The 21,921-nt window shown below is 42.1% G+C and overlaps 1 protein-coding gene across 2 annotated transcripts in view; it reads left to right on the top strand.

The window, feature by feature from the left end:
• Positions 1-21,921, top strand: part of SPRED2 (sprouty-related, EVH1 domain containing 2) — a 69,925-nt gene that overhangs the window by 35,640 nt on the left and 12,364 nt on the right. For both annotated transcript variants that reach the window (XM_011985509.1, XM_011985511.1), the window contains exons 3-4: positions 6,782-6,950; positions 9,516-9,580. In XM_011985509.1, the coding sequence (XP_011840899.1) occupies positions 6,782-6,950; positions 9,516-9,580 (234 nt within the window). The remainder of the gene's footprint in view (positions 1-6,781; positions 6,951-9,515; positions 9,581-21,921) is intronic.

The raw sequence follows: 21,921 nt of genomic DNA, 5'->3' as shown, positions 1-21,921 counted from the left end.
GAATATGTCAGTGTTGCATTTGAGACCCTTTACAGCAGCATCTGTTGGGTTTTATGTGTTAAGTGTACAAATTTAATCTTCTTTTGCAAGCACTTCTTATAGTTTAAAAAATTTACAAAATAGATAAGACAGAACAATTTGTAAATGTTACATGTGGGTTAACAGAAATGTTATTTTCACATTTGATTTCATTTCTGAAAATTTGAAGGGAGAAGACAGCTAATTTTAAAAAGTGTTTGTTCAGGAAATACCGTATATAATAGTCGAATAATGAAAACATTCTTATTTATAACATTTTTGCAATAAAAAGCAATGTAACTACATTACCAATAAAAAGTAAAATGACTACCATTTATCTAGCATTTACCATGTACTAAGTACAATCCAGCCCTTCGGTTAGATCTGTCATTGTATCCTTACAGCAGCCTGTATAATTGTAATTGAAGAAATTATGATTCAGAAAGATTCCTTGTTCTTAGTGGCCTGTTTTGGGGGCCTGGAACCAGTATTTGAGTCTCTTGTCACTCTGACCCCAAAACTGAACAACCACCCTTAGCCCTTTGATGTAATTTTCCCATTTTGTACTTTTTTAAATAAAAGACAGGATCTCACTTTGTTGCCCAGGCTGGCCTCCAACTCCTGAGCTTCAAATGGTCCTCCCACCTCATCCTCTGGAGTAGCTGGGGCTACAGACACATGCCACTGTGCCCAGCCATATTTTTAAACAGTCGTGTATCTCATTTATTTTGCCTTAAACATTCTCTTTCAAGACTATCATGAAACAGCATTGCCCTAACATTCTCATATGAAAGTTTCTATGTTGCTGATACCAGTTCGATGTTTCATTATTTGACCACCTCCTTAGTGTCAAATATTAAGGTTCTTCCCCTCACCTCAGTGTTAGGAATACACCTGTGTGAATTTTCCACGTTTATTATATTTTTGGAATAATTTAGGAGGTCATGTTTGTATGACTTTTGATACATGTGCAAGGAGCTGCCACCGGTATTAGAATTTCCTTTAACACATTGAGGGATATAAAATATACATATATATAATATATGTATAATACTTATTGCTTACTAATGAGATAAAATGTTTTTCTGTTTGTTAAACAGTTGTAACTGTGAATTAATTATCTGTTGATGTCCTTTGTATATTTACTTATCGGGGCCTTATTTTTCTCCTTGATGTGTATGCTCTCTTGCATAATAAAGATATGAATCTCCATCTGTCATATTTGCTGCAAGTATATTTTTATAATCTGTTGCTTGCCCTTTAGTTCTTATTTTTATATATAGAGAAATTTTTTCCACGTCTTTGGTCTTTTTCTTTTTAGGATTATTCTGTGTTTTACCAGATTATCTTGTCTGAAGGGTTATGTTTTTAGAGCTACTTTTTCCTGGTATTTCTATGGTTTGTCGTAGAATACTTCAACCTAAAGTGGTCCTTTAGCTTGTGTAATCTAGTCACTTTGAAGACATCACTAGTGCATAGTAAACTTTCACCATTTGTTCCAGGTCTTTTAAGTAAATAACCTCAGTTAAATTCCTACAACATTTTGAAGGAAGAAGATACTACTATTTCCACATTGTAGTGGGGAAACTCAATGCTCTAAGAAGTGAGCCACGTCCTCGGCATGGGACGGGCAGTGTCACCAGCAGAGCCAGCGTTTGAGCTCATTTCTTTGCAAAATCAAGCCTGTCCCTTCACACTAACTCGGCATACTATTAGGGCAGTCCAGTCCTCTGTCCACCCCCACTGAGTCGTGGACCAACTTATGTTGTTTGTTGCTAGTGTACACATAGATTGTGCTATCCTAAAAGTGTGCCTCATCCCCTCCCCCATCATGTTTCTCCATCTCCCCACCCCCTTTTCCTGTCCACTTTACATTCCTTGACTCCACACTTGTGGGCTTTTATATTCACTGGTACCTAAATCACACACCCATATGTCCTGTTGTACTTCTCTATCTTTGCATCCCTCACCTTGCCTGTTTCACACTCTGGGAAATTCTGGATTCCTGTACTGAGTGGTACTAAACCCTCCCCTCGCCCATACCCAGCATATCCATGCCCGTGCTTGCGCACGCACACACACACACGAGCACACGTACACAGTCTCCCTCCCTCTCTCTCCCCCAACCCTCCACCCTCCCTCTCTCCCTCTCCTTCTCTCCTTAGAGATATGATAACTCTTCCTTTGGCCTCTCAAGCTTCTCTAATGCAACGCTAGTGCCCACTGGAGACTATGCACCCACATGGGAGCTCTGCAAATGTGGTGAGTTATTGAGGAACCCCCCTCTAAAAGGTGGAATGGCAAAGAAAAGATGAAGATTATTTTTAGGATATATTGGATGGATGGTATCAGAGTTCCCAGTATTCCAACTAGGGCATGAAGTGCTCTTTCTGGTAGAAACAGTGTTGTCAGTTTTTACAATGTAGTGCAGGTGTAGAATTCAGCACATCGTGGGAGTTTGTTTCGTTACATATTGAGGGCTGTGAACTTAACTACCATTGTTTCTATGGGAAAAGTCTCTGTTCCAGACACCCATTCACAAGTAGTTATTCAGATCATTTTTTAGTAAGCTGGGGACGGTCAAGCCTGATAAATTATATGTAAATTAAAATTTTCTAAGTTGAATCTCATTTTAGATGGATTAAAGAAGTTTACTCCTTAAACAAATCTTGCAAGAAACCTCTTTATGGAGACTAATCCCAAAATCTAAGAGGTTGATCATTCCAGGCGTTGCCCATGTGTAGGTCAGTGAGCATTCTCACATAACATTTGGTGGGAATTTGAGCTGGCAAAGCTCTTTGAAAAGCAATTTGGCAGGATTTTAATTTTAAATGTGCGTATCTTTTTACCTAGCAGTTCACATCTAGAACACTATCCTTTAGAAAAAGACTTAAACACACAGAGATTTATGGACAGCAACAGTTCTTAAACTTTTTTGGTCTCAGGATCCCTTTACACTCCAAAATTTTATTCAGGACCTCAAAGAGCTTTTGGTTTGGTGAGTTACAGCTATTTATAACTTACCATATTAGAAATTAAAACGAAAAACATTTAAAACTTTTAATTAAACAGTATTGTTACTATAAATGACATTTTTATGGCAAATAACTGTATAACTTTTCCAGAACAAAAGTAATTATGAGAAAAGTGGCATTGCTTTATGTTTTGAAAGATCTCATTAATATCTGGCTTACTAGAAAATAGCTGGATTCTGGTATCTGCTCCTGCTTTTAATCTGTAATACATTATTTTGGTTGAAATATATAAAGAAAATTCAGCTACTCACAGAGAAGGGGAGTTGGTAAGGGGAGAAATATTTTAATAGCCTTTTCAGACAATTGTAGATATTCTTGTTTGATACTACACTAAAACTCAACCACATGGAATCTGAAACCTATCAATGAACCTTTCATACTCTGTTACATTACAACCCACTGGTTTATCTTTCACTTTCAATAGATCTTTTCCTCATCCCTGATTTTGTAACATCATGCACTGATCACCTGAAAAATAATGCTCCACTGAGTAAAGCAGATGTTCCAAATGTTGATACATTTTATTCGGTAATATTAAAAAACTACATTTCTTAATATCGCCACTGACTCATTAATATAAAAAAAAAAACTACATTTCTTAATATTGCCACTGACTCATTAGAAGAGGCTTTAAGTACCAGGAAGCTGTCTAGAATTCTGATTTATACTTGAAATATAGATCAGGATGTAAATTGCAGCATTGTCTTCAAGGTGACCAATTCTCGTTGACATAAATGCCCGTGAGTATGGAGAATGGTTGAATAAATCTAATACATCCATATAGACTAATTAAACAATTCTTTTTACCTTCCTGTATCTCTATGACATATTTTTAAGGAAAATAAAAAGCAAGTTAAAAACAACTTATAGGTGTGGCTACATTTAAACACAGTTACCCTTACGCAGAAACTTACCTGTGTATATGTAAAAAGCCACAAAACGGAAACTGGGATTATGCCCGCTCTACTGACAGTGGGGAACTGGACAGAGAGAGATGAGTAGGAATGGAGTTCTCATGGCTTCAGCTAATACTTAAATCTCTCACAACATGTATTTCTTGTGTAGTTTTTAAGTCTCCAACAAGAACATAATCACGTTTTTTCTCCTTATGCATCTTATTTAAATGGGTATTTTTTAAAGCCTTTCTCAAGTTTTAAGTTAGCGTCTAATTGTATGTGTGCCAAAACTTCACCAGAGTTTATATCTGTTGGGAAGATTAAAGCATCTAAACCTTTTCATTTTTGTCTTTAAACTTAGATACATATGATAACTATTTTGCTTTAGAGGACATAAAGAGATGGTATCTGATTTCCCCCTTCACTTAATTTAAGTGACTGAACTATTTTACTTAACTTTTTTTTTTTTTTTTTTTTTTAAGATAGAGTCTCGCTTTGTCACCCAGGCTGGAGTGCAGTGGCGCAATCTCGGCTCACTGCAAGCTCCGCCTCCAGGGTTCATGCCATTCTCCTGCCTCAGCCTCCCGAGTAGCTGGGACTACAGGCGCCCACCACCACGCCCAGCTAATTTTTTGTATTTTTAGTAGTGATGGAGTTTCAACATGTTAGCCAGGACGGTCTCGATCTCCTGACCTCATGATCTGCCTGCCTCGGCCTCCCAAAGTGCTGGTATTACAGGCATGAGCCACTGCGCCCGGTCATTTTACCTAAACTTTTCTAAGAAAATGTACCTTTGGAATAATTTCAGAGTTAGAAAATGTCAACCAAAGACTAATTTTTTTCACCCCGAAAATATGGAGAAACTAGGAGTCTTTGTTTTCATAATACAAAAAGTTTATTTTGAGACTTTGAATTGAGACTATTAAATTCTAAAATAGATAACATTTGTTAGTTAAATTCTTGATTATTTGGATTTCCCCAATGTGGAATGGGGCTGGGCTGACATTTAATCATTGTGCTATTCTTAGGGGGAAATGGCTATAATAAGCAATTTAATCATAAATAGAATTATGGGAGGGGACTGTTGTCCCGATCTCAATACAATGTATAAAGTTAACTGCTTGGGACTAATATTTGATATACCAATTTGAATATTATTCTCATTTTTTTATTAAGTTAGGGAACATTCATTAGGCAACCCTTAATTTATTTTTCATTTGTTCTTTCCTTTTGTTGAGACAGAGTCTCACTCTGTCACCTGGGCTGGAGTGCAGTGGCACAGCACCTTCTCAGCTCACTGCAGCCTCAACCTCCCGGGCTCAAGCAATCCTCCCACCTCAGTCTCCTGAGTAGCTAGGACTACAGATGTGCACCACCACACCCAGCTAATTTTTGTATTTTAGGTAGAGACAGAGTCCTGCTATTTTGCCCAGACTGGTTTCAAACTCCTGGGCTCAAGTGATCCTCTTGCCTCAGCCCCCAAAAGTGCTGGGATTACAGGCATGAGGCACTCTACTGGCCTCCTTCTTTTTCCTTTGATCTATTCTTAGAATTTATACTTATTTAAAGGTATTCTCTAATTTACGTGTATACTAATTTAGGCAGGTCTTTACTCTTGTCCTTCATTTAGTCTAAATTAATAAGATCACATTGTGGTAAACGCAGATCTTTGCCAGAACAAGATTGGGCTATTAAAACTTAGCAAAATCGTTACAGTGTTTGTAATGAAGCCATAGGAATAAACATTTTAAGGAGTTTGAGTTTTTTCATGAATAAAGAACGAAGTTTACATTCAAATTATTGCAATATTATCTATAATATTAAATAAACTCTAGTATCTCTTATCAACTGTGTTACACACAGGGAGTTATTTTATAATCTTGACTTTTTGTAGGCTAGTTAGGGGAACAAGACTAATATACATGAAACTGTTAGAAAATAGTTTGAAATCAGGTACTAAATTGTGAAGATGACAAGGAGAACTGGAGTACGTGTAAGAGTAAAACTTGACAGGGAAGATATACTGGACAATGAGTGTGAATTAGGGTTCTCATTTATTCAGTGTTTTCAGAGCGTGTTCCTGTTCTCATTGATAACATTGGTGTTCTTTCCATCTTAGAGATAAAAAGATCAGTCTACTCATTATAACTCAGTAAAAGCCAGTTCTGAGACTAAATTGCTAGAAACTTGAAGATTGTTCTATTAATCCAAACATAAAGTTAATAGAGATGCAGATCAGTGTGGCAGCAACTGAAATGGGGTTGATATAAAAGCTGTTGAAGGAAAAATGAAATGGACCTGGTGATTAATAATACAGGGGATAGGCAGAGGAGGCAAAGATAACCACAGAGATGTTGAGCCAGAGAAAAAGAGTAGAGAAGGATTGGCATTGCCAGAAGTTGGAAGAGGAGAAATTTTAGAGTAAAGTTGATTTTTCAACTTTTGGAATTTGGAGCCTTAGGGGAGGGAAGCTAGATGGCCATCAGTACAAAGACCGCAACATGAAAGCAGTAATCTGAAATACAGCAAAGACCCAAGACCTGGGCATCAGCTTAGTGCCCTGTAGCCAGGGGCCAGGAGGAAGAGGAATGACTGTGATGAAGAGAGAGTGGTGAAGTGGTACAGCCAGGACAGTGGGAAGCAGCAAAGATCAGATGGTCAGCAGCCAAGCAAAGCCTTCTTTCCAATTGGAGAGACTCACAGATATGTGAAGGCAGGGGTTGGAGGGATTTTGGTAGTTACCACCAGTGATGGTTCCTAATTAGAATTCTGTAACCAGACATCATCATGGCTGTTCCACTAGTAACCAGCCTGTGTGTTTCCATTCTTCAGGTGGTATTGGAATGCTATGTAAGAAAGGACTTGGTCTACACCAAAGCCAATCCAACGTTTCATCATTGGAAGGTCGATAATAGGAAGTTTGGACTTACTTTCCAAAGCCCTGCTGATGCCCGAGCCTTTGACAGGGGAGTAAGGAAAGCAATCGAAGACCTTATAGAAGGTATTGAACTTGTCACTGCATTCTTAGTGGGACTATGGAAATGTTCCAAATTCTTTTTAATTCCAATAGTCTGCCATCATATATTTGTGGTTTATTTGTGGGAGGGTTTGGGGCCAGGTCAGTAGATGCCAAAACTTTTGGAATATCCAAGGAGAGTAATTAAAGTGACAATGCAGGCAAAAGGAGATGGGTTTCAGAGTAAGGAGTAATCCCAATTGATCTTTGGACTCTGCTGTGAAAACACAAACAGGCAGGTTCTGGATTTCCATGTGCATGTATTTTTGACTGCTTTCACCTTGTCCTGACTATTGAAACGGCTTTGGTCTGGTCTGTCTTGGCTCAGAAGTAGAGTATGGATTCTGGCGGGCCCAGACGGCTTCTGGCCTACCCACTGTCCTCCTGTAATCAGAGGCCCAGGGTGTACGGCTGCCACTGAAAAGGAAAGGGATCTGTGACCTCTGGAGCCCTGGTTCGGTTTAGGCCTTGGTCTATGGGTAAGTGAGTAGTAGGCATTGTGTTACATCTGATCATGGCCTGGAGGGCCCTTGGGCAGTCAGTTCTCATAGTGGACTTGGCGAGAGTCCACAGATGCAAACACAAAAATTCTCCACTGCAGCACATCCAGATATCAAATCAGAGCATTAAAGAAGCCATAGACAGGGCCCTGTGAAGAAAGAAATATCAAGCAAGGCATATTAATGCCAAATTCAGATCTTGGGGAAATTAATCATCAAAGAATGTGTGTTTCATTTGCTTAAGAAATAAAAGTGTTCTGAAGTCATTTTCTTCATTGTGGATTTGGGGGAAGAGGAAAAAAGCCAGTCTTAAAAGACAAATTACCTAACATTATAATCAGTAGTAAGACAAGTCTAGCTAGAACATGAACCCATAAACAACTATGAGATAGCCAAAAAGAGATGATAAAAACCAGTGTTCAAATTATAGGTCTGACATAAGTGGCAAATATTTAAAATGTTATTAAACATAGCTTTTTCATGTTTAGAGAAAAAACAGCTCCTATATTATTGATAGACGTTCACATTGTGTCCATGTACTTAATTGCACCACATTTCATTCTCCTACTTGTAAGTTTTTTCTCTATATACATTCCATCTAGCTTTTTTTCCACCAGTTTTCCTTGAATATTGGTTTGATGGAGTAATTTGGAGTAGATAGAACTCCTGAAAGACCAATAGGAGTTGCACAGAACATATTATGGAACTGTTGTTTTTCCTCCTGCAGTCTCTTATTGGAAATTTAAGTATTTCTCATCATTTCTGAGCAGTTCTTTTAATTTCAATTTCATGTAATAGCAAAATATTTTCTTTTTCTTTTTTCTTTTTTTTTTTGAGACAGAGTCTCACTCTGTTGCGCAGACTGGAGTGCAGTGGTGCGATCTCGGCTCATTGCAACCTCCGTCTCCCAGGTTCAAGCGATTCTCATGCCTCAGCCTCCCCAGTAGCTAAGATTACAGGCGTCCGCCACCACACCCAGCTAATTTTTGTATTTTTAGTAGAGACAGGGTTTCACTATGTTGACCAGGCTGGTATCGAACTCCTGACCTCGTGATCTGCCCGCCTCAGCCTCCCAAAGTGCTGGGATTACAGGCATGAGCCACTGTGCCCAGCCAACAAAGTATTTTCTAAATGCATATTTTAAAAGATCTAACCAAGAAAAGGAAAAGAGAGAGAATAAATTTCCCTTTTGGTATATCTGTCACTGATGCGATTTTAAATACGTTCTTCTTTTGGCCAATTAAGTTGATCCATGCATTATTGTCTGCTATTCAGGGTGGTGGGGGGAAGTAGGGCAGTTGTACCTGATTCGCATACCAGAATGAAGAAAAAATCAATTAAAGAAAAGTAAATACATTGAACTTTAAAGTCCACTTGGTTCCATGATGGAATAAGGAGGGTTTTCTAGCGAGAGCTGTAATTTTGACTTGGAAAAACAAAGCAAACTCACTGATGTCTTGGTATTGCAAGAGAAAACCCCCTTGCACAGGTGTCCCCTTAGAAGGGAGCCCACAATTTGGGATTTAGAAATAGAATATCTCAATTCAGAACTGGACACAACCATACAAGCTATTGAGCTAGAATGCCTTCATTGGTAGATGAAAAGACCAGAGGCGCTAAGTACAGTTTACACAGTGAGATTGTGGCAGGTCTCACTTAGAGGTTCCCCGTCCAGTGCTTTTCCCACTACACAGCTGGGACCTCAGGGTCACTACAGAGGCTGGGCTCGATGCATGTCCCTCAGAGGAGCAGGCAGCCTCTCCCCTCCTCCACGGTGCCTCTCTGTGAGCTTATTCTGTAGCAGCCAGTGCAGAAGTTTGAGAGATTAATTGGGAACAACAGCAGGCAAAGTTAATTTAGGGAGCATCCTGGTAAAAATCAATTAAAGAAAAGTAAATTAAAAGCACTTAATTTCCAGGTAACTTATTTCTGCTGGTAATTCACATGCAAAAAGAATGGAATGTGGTTTTATTAAAATATCCTTTTTTAAAGGGTTGGATTTGATGTATCCTCTTGGGAAACACTTTTTATGACATTTTTGTCTTTTTAGGTTCAACAACATCATCTTCCACCATCCATAATGAAGCTGAGCTTGGAGATGATGACGTTTTTACAGTAAGTTTCCTTTGTCCTTTGCTTTCCAGATTAGTTGTTGAATAATCAGAGAAAGGTTTTGTTTAAGGGCATGAAGCACACTTTGCAATGTGGCACTTGCTGTTGCTGTTTGGACGGCATCAGAGCGATCTCTGTCTTACTACAGTTTTTCTTGGGCTGGGTCTGTCCCTGTTGCTTACGCTGCAGTGGTGTCATCTGCCACACAGCACAGCATTGTCAGCTCTCTCAGGTCTGTCCAGGGTTCTTAAAGTCTTTGCTCAGATTTAGGATGACTGGCTGCCCTGGTTTGCCCAAGTCTGTCCTGGTTTTAGCACAGAATGTCCCTAGTCCTGGGGTACACCTCAATCCCAGGCAAACAAGAACAATTGCTCGCCCTATTTGGAGTCTTCTGTGAACAGGCTTCCCTCCCTGGCATCAAGGGGGAAAGCCAGCACTATCTTTCCTGATGAGTAATTAAACATCTGATAAGAAAGGCCTGAAGGCTGACTTAAGGTTAGGCCCAAATGTGCTAACGCAGGAAAGGGCTTAGCTGTTTTGACACAGCTTGAGTTAATGGGATGTAACTGGAAGCAGAATGATTTCTCAGCTTGCTGCTTCAATTAAATCCTGTGCTTCTAGAAGTTAATTAACAAATAGTTCATTGCCTGCCTGCTGTGTGCTTAGAGCAGCAAGTTACGCTGGACAGCATTTTCTTTCTTTCCTGTTTATTTATTTATTTTCAAAAATGGGGTTTCGCTGTGCTGCCTAGACTGGTCTTGAATTCTTGGGCTCAAGCCATCCTCCAACTTCAGCCTCCCAAAGTGCTGGGATTACAGGTTTATGGGCTTGAGCCACCACACCCAGCCTGGACAGCATTTTCAAATTCTGGGCCTTCACCTACAATAAGAAATATATGTATGTTGTGACCCAGGACACATATGTCAATAGATACCTAAACCAAATCATATTTCATCCTCTGCATTCTGATTTTTTTGTTTCATTTTCTTCCACTTTTTATTATAAAACTTTTCAAGCACACAAAAAATGTAAAGTGCAGTGAATGCCTGCATACCCTACACCTAACATTGAGCAGTTGTAACATTTGGGCACATTTGCTTGATCTGTGCAAGAGTGTGCTTAAACACACACAAATATTTTTGTTGTTGATCCATTTGAAAGTAAGTCACCTCTCACACTTTAGCATGTATCCCCTGAAGTTCACAAAGGAATTTCAGGGCAGTGAAACTACTCTGTATGTCACTGTAGTGGCAGATGCATGTCATTATACATTTGTCCAAACCTGTAGCATGTATAACACCCGAATCCTAATGTAAACCGTAGCCTTTGGGTGATAGTGATGTGTCAGTGTACTTCATCGATTGTCACAAATGTGCCACTGTGGTGGTGGTGTTGATAATGGGGGACTTTGCATGTGTGGGGACAGGGGAAATCTCTACTTTCCACTCAGTTTTGCTGTGAAACTAAAACTGCTCCCAAAAAAAAAAGTCTAATAAAAATAATTTATAAAAGAAATAAGGCATTTTCCTGCATAAACATACCACTATTACTATCCCTTAGGAAATTAATAAGGATTTCATAGTGTTGTCTAATATCCACTTCATAGTTCCCCAGTTGCCCAGGAGTGTCTTTTGTAAGCTGGTTTTTATTTTATATTTTAATATATTGGGTGCAACCCATTAAACTTTCTTCCATTGTACTCATGGTTTGCAACTGGTGATTTGAAAAACCATTGCTTTGGGAATACAAAGGTATGTAAGCCATGGCTCCAACCCTCAAAGAGATCACAAGATGTTTTCCAGAAATGAGACTGACCCATGAGAGGCTTACAGACTGTGAAAAGTAGTCTGGTTGAGAGATGAAGGAGGGGCATGGGATCAAAAAAGTCCTCGCTGGGGGTGAGGTTGGACTGAACCTCTCAGTTGCATTTGAATGGGGTTCAGGAAGGGGCTTCAAGACCTGGGAGCCATATGGGCAAAGGTGGAAGCAGGGGTGTGCATGGTGTGTAGCCTGAGCATTGACGACCCAATCTGACTTGAACTGAGTGTGCCGAGGGGGTTTCAGGAAATGAACTCAGTTGTCCTTCCTTGGATTGGCTGGTGTGGTGTGGCTCCAAACAGGCTTCCTATAGTGCTCCAAGCAGATCCTCTCAACAGTTGGCATGTTGCTTACATCTGTTCCTTTGTCACATTTTGAGAGACAAACAACAGCAGGCGGGTTAAAGGTGGCTTCCTGTGCTCCAGAGCAAGCCTGTCATTCGCAGCTGCTTCCCAGCTACCTGCCAGAAGTGATTTATAGAATCAGAAGAGGGTGAGAGGGAAAGGGATGATGGAAGCCAGAATCCCTCCTGGTTTTGTCCTTTAATCCACAGGGGATCCATGTGCTACTCTAGGCTAACACCAAATGCCTGGAAGAAAGTTTAGAAGCAGCCCTGCTGCTTCCAGGCACTTGCATACTCACTGGAGAAAGAGCACCGCTTAATTTCTTGTATTCTGTATAGACCGTGGTGTCTGTGATCAATTGCCTTCATTCCATTTGTTTACAAACAAGGACCTATTAACAATAGTACCTCCTTTCCCTAGAAAAGCCCAGTCATTAGGCCATTGACTCTTAGGAACACATTCCGTGGGAAAATGGGTCATTGGGACTTACAAACCAGGTCCCCCTTCCTTTATGAGCTCCCTGTCCTTAGATTTTCTGTCCTGAGGTAATAAAATGTCTGGAACCTAGGAGCCAGGAACATGAGCACTGCTTTAGCTCACGTGTAGTCGACAGCTTCCCAAAGTGTGGTTGTGTTCTAAAACTTACTGGTAAGACAGATATTTAGCACTTGGAACTCATTTATCGTAGGGTATAAATGAGGATAAGACTCTCCTACAACGTATGATGGATCAGAATGATAACAATTTTCTGAGGGGACAGCATGTGTGTGGGAAAACCTTTAGTGTTGGAACATGAGGAACCAGGTGTGTAGCTTTTCTGTTTCTGCTGCTGGAGCCAGAGGTTTCCCTCTGTTTCAGGAGATTCCTGTGGCTGAGGAGGAAAACAGGATATTGATACACAAGAGCAAAGCACTCCTTAATATTCTACATTAACAAAGCCTGCAGGAAGAGGCATCCCCAGCCGCCCTGTGGAGTGGCTGTTTGGACTTGGATGCTCACAAAGTATGGCTGTCTCTGCTCACACTTTCCCAGCTCTCATGGTTATCCCTCAGACCAGCTTGTCCTGACCTCTCAGGATGCTAAAACTGTGTTGCACTCCTCGGAAGCAAATGCTCTGCTGCCCGTTGCCTGCACCGTTTCCTCTGCGGTCTTCCCGTGCCACTCCTTTCCATCTCACTGACCCCAGCTTGGTGTGTGATCACATCTTTCCTGCTGGAGTCTCCTTCTGAGTTTTGGGCTCTTTATTCCCTTCATGTTTCCTTATATTTCTCCTTAACCAATTATGATTGTTCTTTCTTCTTTAAAATCCCATAGCACTTGGTATTGTATTCCTCTCCTGCCAGTTGAAAGCCTGCCCTTTCTGTTTTCTTTTCACAATTTATTTGCTGGACGGATGAATCTTCCCCTGATTAGATTATAGGCAAGTAATTCATCATGGTAGTCTCTACAATCCAGCAAAGCTTTGCTCTGTAGATGCTCAATAAATAGGTAAAATGAAATGGGCTGGATGAATGGATATGGTATATATAATAATCATAGGTTTTCATATTTTATTCATTTGCTTTATTGTTATCCTCAGGGACTATTTAAAGGTAGGTGATTTTGAGGGATTCTTAGGTTTGTGTTGTTTCTTTTAGCTGTGTCTCTGCTCAATCCACAGTTAGGGTCTGAGCCCACAGTGCCATCACTCATGATAAGCCTACTAAGGCATCTTCTTGCCCTCCCATCAACTCTCTCCCTTACAGCAGGGTCCCTTCTCGGCCCCTCTGCTCTGTGGGGGACCTCAATTGTAGAGGTGAATCCAATTGAGCACAAACACCTAAGAGGCAAGGGTGTACCCCGGCATTAAATATGGGTGCATCACGGCTTTCCCGCATCTGAACCATTTGGTACAAACATACAAGTGGAATAATGCAAAGAATATAAAACAACAAGAACAAAAAATTTCAGCATTCCGTGTTGGGGAGTTTTTTGGCGTTGCCAAGAGTTAGCATATGGTTGTTGGTGCCTCTTCCAGACAGCTTTTCTTTTACTCCGGAGCTGGGGACACTTGAGAGGCATGGAGTTGAAAGACCCTGAAGTCTGTTTCCCGTGTTGGGTGTCTATAACTGACACGTCTTGAGGAGGCCCAGGTAAAGCTGAGCTATGAAAAGTTTAGCTCTGTGGATAAGCTGAGCTGGTTTGCTCTCCAGCTTAGGACCAGCTTCCTCCCAGGGCCCTGCAGTTGGGGACTGGGTGAGGGTTTGAAGCTGGGCAAGGAGGTAATTGGGGATGGAGCATGAGAGTAGAGAAAAACTGGCTGATTATGGAGAACTGGAGAGGTTTTAGGCTTTCTGGTCCTTTAATGAACAAATTTCTAAATTCCTGTGGGTAGGATTTTGTCCGTTAAAACCTGGTAGTTTATTTACTGCTGCAGAATTCTAAAATTGTTTCTAAATTTTATTAGCATCTTCAGATGGACAAGGAGAATTTCTAAGTGATCTTGGGAGAATGCGGCTGCAGTATATTCGTACTCGGAGAGCAGGCTCATCTGGAGTCTGTGTCGAGCGTTGTTGCTTCAGCTGCCATTGTGCTGAGTGGCCGGACAATGGCCCTGAATCTGGGGGATTAGGGAAATAGTTGCTTTATAGGAAGATACTTGTGGGTGTATAAATTAGCCAAGTATTCATCTTCCATAATAAAAAGCCCTCAAATAGCATCTACATCTGAAAATCAGGAAGCAAAACCATGACATTTTGAAAACAGAGAGAAATACCAGAAGAAAGAGCCCCACAAGAATCGAAAATGAGTTTTTCTGGGGAGTGAGAAGCTGAGATGGGGAGGGCTGAAACAAGGGGTTACTGTTTGATTCATTAAACGGCATATATGCACTGCTTTGATTTTTTAAAAAGAAGAATGAGAGGGGGTTTTCGTGGAAGGGTTGCCAAGGGAGGAGTGAGGAGAGACACCTGAGTTCCAGCCATCCTGATTTCCGCCATCTGAGGGTTCAGATAGATTCGAGGGACTCAGCAGAGGTGGTGGTCTGTGGCCCTGGGCGCTCCTGGGAGTGGCCGCCACTGTTTTCTCAGCCTCATGTTAGGAAGTAGGACATCTACCTGGTAAATAATGGCATATTAGAAGTAGGGTAAGTGACGAGAGTTAGCTGGAAGTGTTTGGCTTGTTGGGAGGCAAGGGTAGCAGTAGATGTACCAAGTGCTTAGAGTTACCGATCTTGGAATTGGAAAGGATTGTGTATTCATCTGCTCCAGCCTTCTTTCTAGCACTGAAGTAGGATTTGCCTCATTTTACAGACACAGTTGCAGAAGCAACTCAGAGTCAGATGGATGACTTGCCTAAGATCTCACAGCTAGTTCATGGTGGAGGAGCAGCCAACACTATCTCCCAAGCTTTCCAGTTAATCGCTGCTGTTTTTATCTTCCTGGGTTAATAATGGTATAGTTTTTTGTTTGTTTTTTTTTATGACAGAGTCTTACCCCCATTGCCCAGACTGGAGTGCAGTAGGTTATGATTATGGCTCACTGCAGCTTCAACTTCCTGGGCTCAGGTGACTTTCCCACGTCAGCCTCCCAAGTAGCTGGGACTACAGGCACATGTCACCACACTTGACTAATTTTTTTGTAGTTTTAATAGAAACAGGGTTTTGTCATGTTGCCCAGGCTGGTCTTAAACTCCTGGACTCAAGTGATCCACCCATCTCAGCCTCCCAAAGTGCTGGAATTACAGGCGTGAGCCACAACGTCTGGCAGCTTTTCTTCTTTTTTCACTTTTTTTGTTATTTTATTAGATTCAGGGTGTATTTTAGATACATGTGCAGGTTTGTTACATGTAAGTATTGCATAATGGTGAGGTTTGCGCTTCTAGAGAACCTATTGCCCAAGTCCTCAAAATAACAATTAGAAGCATGACCATGGGAAACCTCTACCATATATAAGATTTTGATTTTTCCTTCCCCCTTCCAAGTTTCTACTGCCACTAAAGTATTTTGTTTCTGGATTTGGGCAGCCCATCTCAACCGGGATTCCTAATTAAGCCCTGGCACCGTCAGACATCCATCATATATAATTAATTGACTTCTATGCACTTAGAATGGTACCAACTGCGTACCATCCTTTGCAGAATTGAGAAGACTCATTCAGCATTTTGTGTGGCACTTAATGCTTTCCCAGAAGCCAGTCAAAAGGGGCCGGTATTTGGGTTATGTTTTTGTTGTGGTGGTGGTGGTGGTGGTGGTGATGGTGTTTTGTTTTGTTTTTTTGAGACAGTTTCGCTCTTGTCACCCAGGTTGGAGTGAAGTGGCACGATCTTGGTCACTGCAACCTCCACCTCCTAGGTTCAAGTGATTCTGCTGCCTCTGCCTTCTGAGTAGCTGGAATTACAGGCGCCCACCACCATGCCCAGCTAATTTTTTATTTTTAGTGGAGATGGGGTTTCACCATGTTGACCAGGCTGGTCCTAAACTCCTGACCTCAGGCGATCCACCTGCCTGGACCTCCCAAAGTGCTGGGATTACAGGCACGAGCCACTACACCTGGCCAGGTTATGTTTTGGTTTTTCATTATACCTTATTTCTTCAGGTAGGCAGTATTCCTCCTCATAGGAAAAAATGCCCTGTCCTTTGTCCTTTGTAGCAGCATCACCTTCTAGCCATGTCTTGCCCTAGCTGGAAAGCTTGGCCCTTCCTCAAGCCCTATGCTTGAACCCTTGACATCCTGTTTATTACAAGCTGCATTTTCTGACTGTCTGGCTATTCAGAGCAGTTGTGTCTAATGACATCCCAGCCCCCTCCCATCCACCTCAGGTGTTGTCTACAGCATGGATAGAGCACATAGTTAAAACCAAAGTACTGAGACAATGTTGGTTTTGCCCCAGATGGGCTTTTGGGTATTTGCAAGTTGAGTTTCTTTTCATTCTTAAGTGGAAAAATGAATTTGTTGAATTTTGTACTTATCAAGGTTTCATTTACAGAAGCAAAAGGGCACAGAATACAACATCTTCCTTTTCTTGAAGATTTTTTTTCTACCTACTCGATCCCCAACAAACATTAAAGCTGAGGGCAGATCTACCAGTTTTGTAATGAATGGGGTTCATCGACTGGCTTTCTAAGGAGTGTTTTCTTAAAGGTGAGGTGGCGTGTGATCCCTGTGTTTGGAGTCTGAAGAGAGGCCTACATTCTAAACTGGATTCTGCTTTTAGTTAGCTGTGCTTTGGACTCAAAGCCTTCTTGGGATGGACATATTTCCTTTGAGTCTCCATTCACTGGCCCAAGGGGAGGGGAAGGAAAGGGACAGTGATGTGGAACCATTACTGTCCCTGGCACTTCGCACTGCACTCCTGCATACGTGACTGCATTTGGTCCTCACAGCTACCCTGTGAGTACAGATCGACACTTCCATTTTTGCAGATAAAGCTACCACAGCTCAGCAAGATGAAGTGACTTGTCCTCAGTTCCACACTGTGCTGTCCCAGAACGCGAGCCCGTAAACTGCTTGCTGCCTTTCAGAGAAGCTTAAGAAAAGGAAATAGCTATCCAACTAAGTTTCAGTACGTTTTACATTGTCAGTATACCAGATTCCTTTTATTGCAGAAAAGCTGCCTAAATGATGTGCATTTAAACTGGTACATTGGCTTAAGACCTCAGTCATCTCTTTGCTGGAGGTCTGAGGTTCCCCTGTCCCTGCTTGAAAGCCTCAGTCTCGTTTTAGAAGATCAGTTGATCAAAAATATTTTCTGGTGTCCTTACCTTTAGAAGTAAGGGATTGGGGCAGAGGAGGGAAGGGGTGACAAGTAAAAGAGAAAATAGTTTGAAAATATAAATTACTTCTACAGAGTTTAGTGAACCTGATCTATGGTGGTTGATTAAGAAAAGCAAAAATGTTTCGGGAGGGCAGCCCTCCGACTCCAGGGAGCAGTGCATCCCATAACTACTGCTGATTGAGACCCATCACTGCATGGGGTGTCAGAAGAAGGTCTCAGAAGATGGGTGGGGACTCCTTTATCTTCTAAATGACAATAACTCTCAAGCTCACATTACTCTGTAAGAGGAGGATCTTTTTATCAACATGTAATACCTATAGTGGCTACATTAATTAAATGTCTAAGGATCTAAATAAAAGCTTTGGAATGCTCTCAGTTTCAGGAAGCCCAAAGGCATTTTGCAAGCCCTACCACTTGTGTCTTGCTTCATTTACATATATATCATCTCATCTTTTTAAGCTGTGGACAGTGAGACACTTTTATTTCCATTTTACTAATTCATACAGAGTATATATTCAGGGTTACCTGAAACCCAGCCTTCCTGCTCCCAGCCCCTCAGTCCCTCCAGTGAAGCTAAACTGTGGGTTTTTTCGAGTCCTTTTCTTTCATATCAATGTACCATCTAACTTTAAAATTTAGAGGCCGAGCATGGTGGCTCACAACTGTAATCCCAGCACTTTGGGAGGCCGAGCGAGGTAGGAGGATCGCTTGAGGCCAGGAGTTTGAGACCAGCCTGGGCAACATACAGAGACCCTGTCCTGTCTCCACATAAAATTTTTTCAAAAAAATTAGCCAGGCCTGGTGATGTACTCCTGTGGTCCCAGCTACTTAGGAGACTGAGGTGGGAGGATCTCTTGAGCCTGAGAGGTCAAGGCTGCAGTGAGCTGTGATTGTACCTCTGTACTCCAGCCTGGGCATTAGAGCAAGACCCTAACTCAAAAAAAAAATTTTAAGAAACAAAACTTCTAAAAAATTGTTTTTGTTGACCTGGCGTGGTGGCTCACACCCATAATCCCAACACTTTGGGAGGCCGAGGCAGGAAGATCACTTGAGCCTAGGAGTTTGAGACCAGCCAGGGCTATAGTGAGACCCCATTTCTTTTTGTTCGTTGGCTGGTTGGTTGGTTTTTGTTGTTGTTAATTTCACAATGAAAGAATCCTCTAGGTCCTAGAGAGAGGATGATGTCCTAGAGTCTAGAACGGGGTCAGAGTCATCTCTCCCCAAAGCCCTGACAGCAGCTGCCTCAAACCGCCTGCTAGCTGGGATTGTGAAAGAATACAAGTCTGGCCTACTTCCTGATCTGCTGCCTCTTTGAAAGAGGACACCTGGAACCAATGCAGGCCCTCAGGACAGATGAGCTGGAGCTACCTGTTCCCAAAGACCTGTTGACAAAATGGCAGATGACTTCCTGTTTGCCAAAGGAGAAAGGACTGATTGCAGGTTTCTCAGCCCTAGTAGACCTGCGGGGAAAATCTTGCAGCTTATGCAGTCTGAGCCAGTAGTCTTCTGAGACACTCTCAGGCTGAAATTAAGAAAGGAATGAATATATATATATATATTCATATATATGAATATATATGAATTCATATATATGAATATATGAATATTCATATATATATATATGGGGCAGGGGGAGTTGTAAATACTTATATATAAAATGAGAATCCCTTGCAAAAGGGATTTTTTTTTTTTTTTTTGAGACAGTCTTGCTCTGTCACCCAGGCTGGAGTGCAGTGGCATGATTTCAGTTCAGTGTAACCTCTGCCTCCCGGGTTCAAGTGATTTACCTGTCTCAGCCTTCTGAGTAGCTGGGATTACAGGTGCCCGCCACCACACCCAGCTAATTTTTGTATTTTTACAAAGATATTTTGTATTTTGTATACAAAATACTTTGTATTTTACAAAGATGCGGTTTCACCATGTTGACCAGGCTGATCTTGAACTCCTGATCTCAGGTGATCCACCCCTCCCTTGGCCTCCCAAAGTGCTGGGATTACAGGCATGAGCCAGTGCACCCGTCCTAATCCCGTGGTTCTTGAGTCAACTAAGCAACGGGCTTAGTCAAACTCCTCTAACCTGTAATGTTCTTAGGAGCAGGTGAGAAGCATTGCACATGAAATTGTTAGGGCTCAAACAGACCTTGGAAATCATCTAGTGCAACCCCCTCATTTTACACATGAGAAAACTGAGGCCCCCAAAAGTTAAACAATTTGTCCAAGGTTCCTGGCCTGGCCTGAAGTTGAGGTTTTCGAATCTCTCTGTATAGTGCTGTTTTTGCTTAGCAGTGCTACGTGATTCCTGGATGATGTGTTCTAGCTCCTTAAGCCATTTCTTAACATTGTTTTCTATGGCCCTATTCAAAACATGTAGGCCCATTGATCTCCCAGACGGGCTGGTCAGAGAAGGCTTGGCTCTTTGCACATTGTGATTTCTGCAGTCAGCCCTTGTGTTCCTGGAAACATGAGGATGATGAAGTGGCTGTACTTGTTTCCTTGCCTCTCTAGAGGAGGGGTTTGTCCCTTTTATCTCCATCCCTAAGAAGCAGGAAGAAATTACACATTGCCAGCCCTCTAATAGTCTCACCCATGTACTGGATGGGAGCATCCTACTTGAGAAGGCTGTGAACCAGGTGCCCCTTGATAATAATCCCAAGTGTCCTTGAGAAAACAGCCCAGGCACACCTTTTCTTTCCCATAGCACTTTTTGCCAACTGCTGCCTCCTTGTCCTCTGCCCCTACCTGCTCTTGGAAAGCAAAGGTTTAGCAGGAAAACCCAGGGGACTTGAGGGGATGCACATAGTACTGAAAAGACCTGCGAAATGTGAACGTTGAAATCTGTCCGGCTCATCCTGAAGACACAGAAAGTGCCCCCCAGAAGCCCTTGGTCAGCAGCCAGGATTCCATCCCAGAATGGACAATTTAAGCAACCTGTCTCCTCAGCTGGTCTGGCCTGGTGGTTCCTTCCCTCCCTCCTTGAGCTTCCCTTGGTCCGAGAGGTGGCCTTCTACTTGAAGAAGGCTCATTCTTGGACCCAGGGCGTGTGAGCCACTGCACTTGCTTCTTTATGAATTTCCCAGTAAACTCAAGGTCCCTCCATAAGAAAGGGAAGAATAGCCAAGCTTCCAAGAACAAGAGATCATATTGTACAAAAAAGGCTCATACAGCAGGAAGGAGCTGGCTCAGCTTTAACCTGAGGTGTTGCCCTGTTAGTCTGCTTTCTCCATTCAGACCAATTCCCACCCAAACCAGGCAGCATTGACCTTGGGGAAACTGCCAGTTTATTAGCCCAGGCACCTTCAGCCCAGTGTCTTTTGCACTCAGATTTTGATTTATTGTCAAGCCATCGTAACATTAAGGTCAATTATTATTTTTTTAAAATTCTGTCTCAAGTTTTGAAGCTCCATGGAGTTGCTGTCATTTGTTGTCAAACTCTATAGAGTTACAGGAAATATCTGAATTCTCAAAATAAGTACAGCCTGTGTCTGTAGAATCCGGCCACTGGAAGCCTGTTCTTTTTTGAAGATGTTGATCAGATGTTCACTGATAAACTTGAGCCCCCTTTTCTTCCTCTGGTCTACCAATCTAGAACGCTGTGACCCATCTCAGGCACACCCCTCTGAGGAACCACCTGACCCTGACCAGTGCTCTGAGGCCCACGCCCATTGGTGTATGAGGACTGCCCACCTGGCCTTGCCTCTGCCCGTACCACGTGGCATCTCCCCAACAACGTGGTCACTTTCTGTGTCTGAGCCCACATCCCACAAAGCACCCAGCCCAAACCCAAAAACCCTTCTGGGAAGGGATGGGATTTTTTTTTTTTTTTTTTGAGTCTGAGTCTTGCTCTGTCACCCAGGCTGGAATGCAATGGCACGGTCTCAGCTCACTGCATCCTCTTCCTCCCAGGTTCACGCCATTCTCCTGCCTCAGCCTCCTGAGTAGCTGGGACTACAGGCACCCACCACCATGCCTGGCTAATTTTTTTGAATTTTTAGTAGAGACGGAGTCTCACTGTGTTAGCCAGGATGGTCTCGATCTCTTGACCTCGTGGTCTGCCCGCCTCGGCCTCCCAAAATGCTGGGATTACAGGCATGAGTCACTGCACCCAGCCAGGGATGGTTTTTTTTTTTTTTTTTTTTTTTACTATCATAGAGGATTTGGACAGGCCAGCCCTGTCCCTATTTCTTGTTTTTTTAAATGTTGGCAGTGCCCACTTTCATTTCTGTACCCTCTGACACCTGCTTTCACACCCTTCCCTTCTCTTTTCTTACTCTCTCCTTTCTGGGTTCTTCCTCATCAAAGGCTGGTCTCAGCTCACTGCCCTGTTAGAGGGCTTTAGAAACCAGGTCACACAGAGTTTGTTATTTGCTACTCAAAGTATGTGGGTTTTTATAGTAACCATAGAAAAATTTGACAGTGGGCCAGGTGCAGT

The sequence above is a fragment of the Mandrillus leucophaeus genome, unplaced genomic scaffold (assembly GCF_000951045.1).
Source record: "Mandrillus leucophaeus isolate KB7577 unplaced genomic scaffold, Mleu.le_1.0 Scaffold285, whole genome shotgun sequence".
NCBI classification, from domain to species: Eukaryota; Metazoa; Chordata; class Mammalia; order Primates; family Cercopithecidae; genus Mandrillus; species Mandrillus leucophaeus.
The sequence above is the reverse complement of the archived record's forward strand: the minus strand, read 5'-3'. Positions and strand labels throughout refer to the sequence as shown.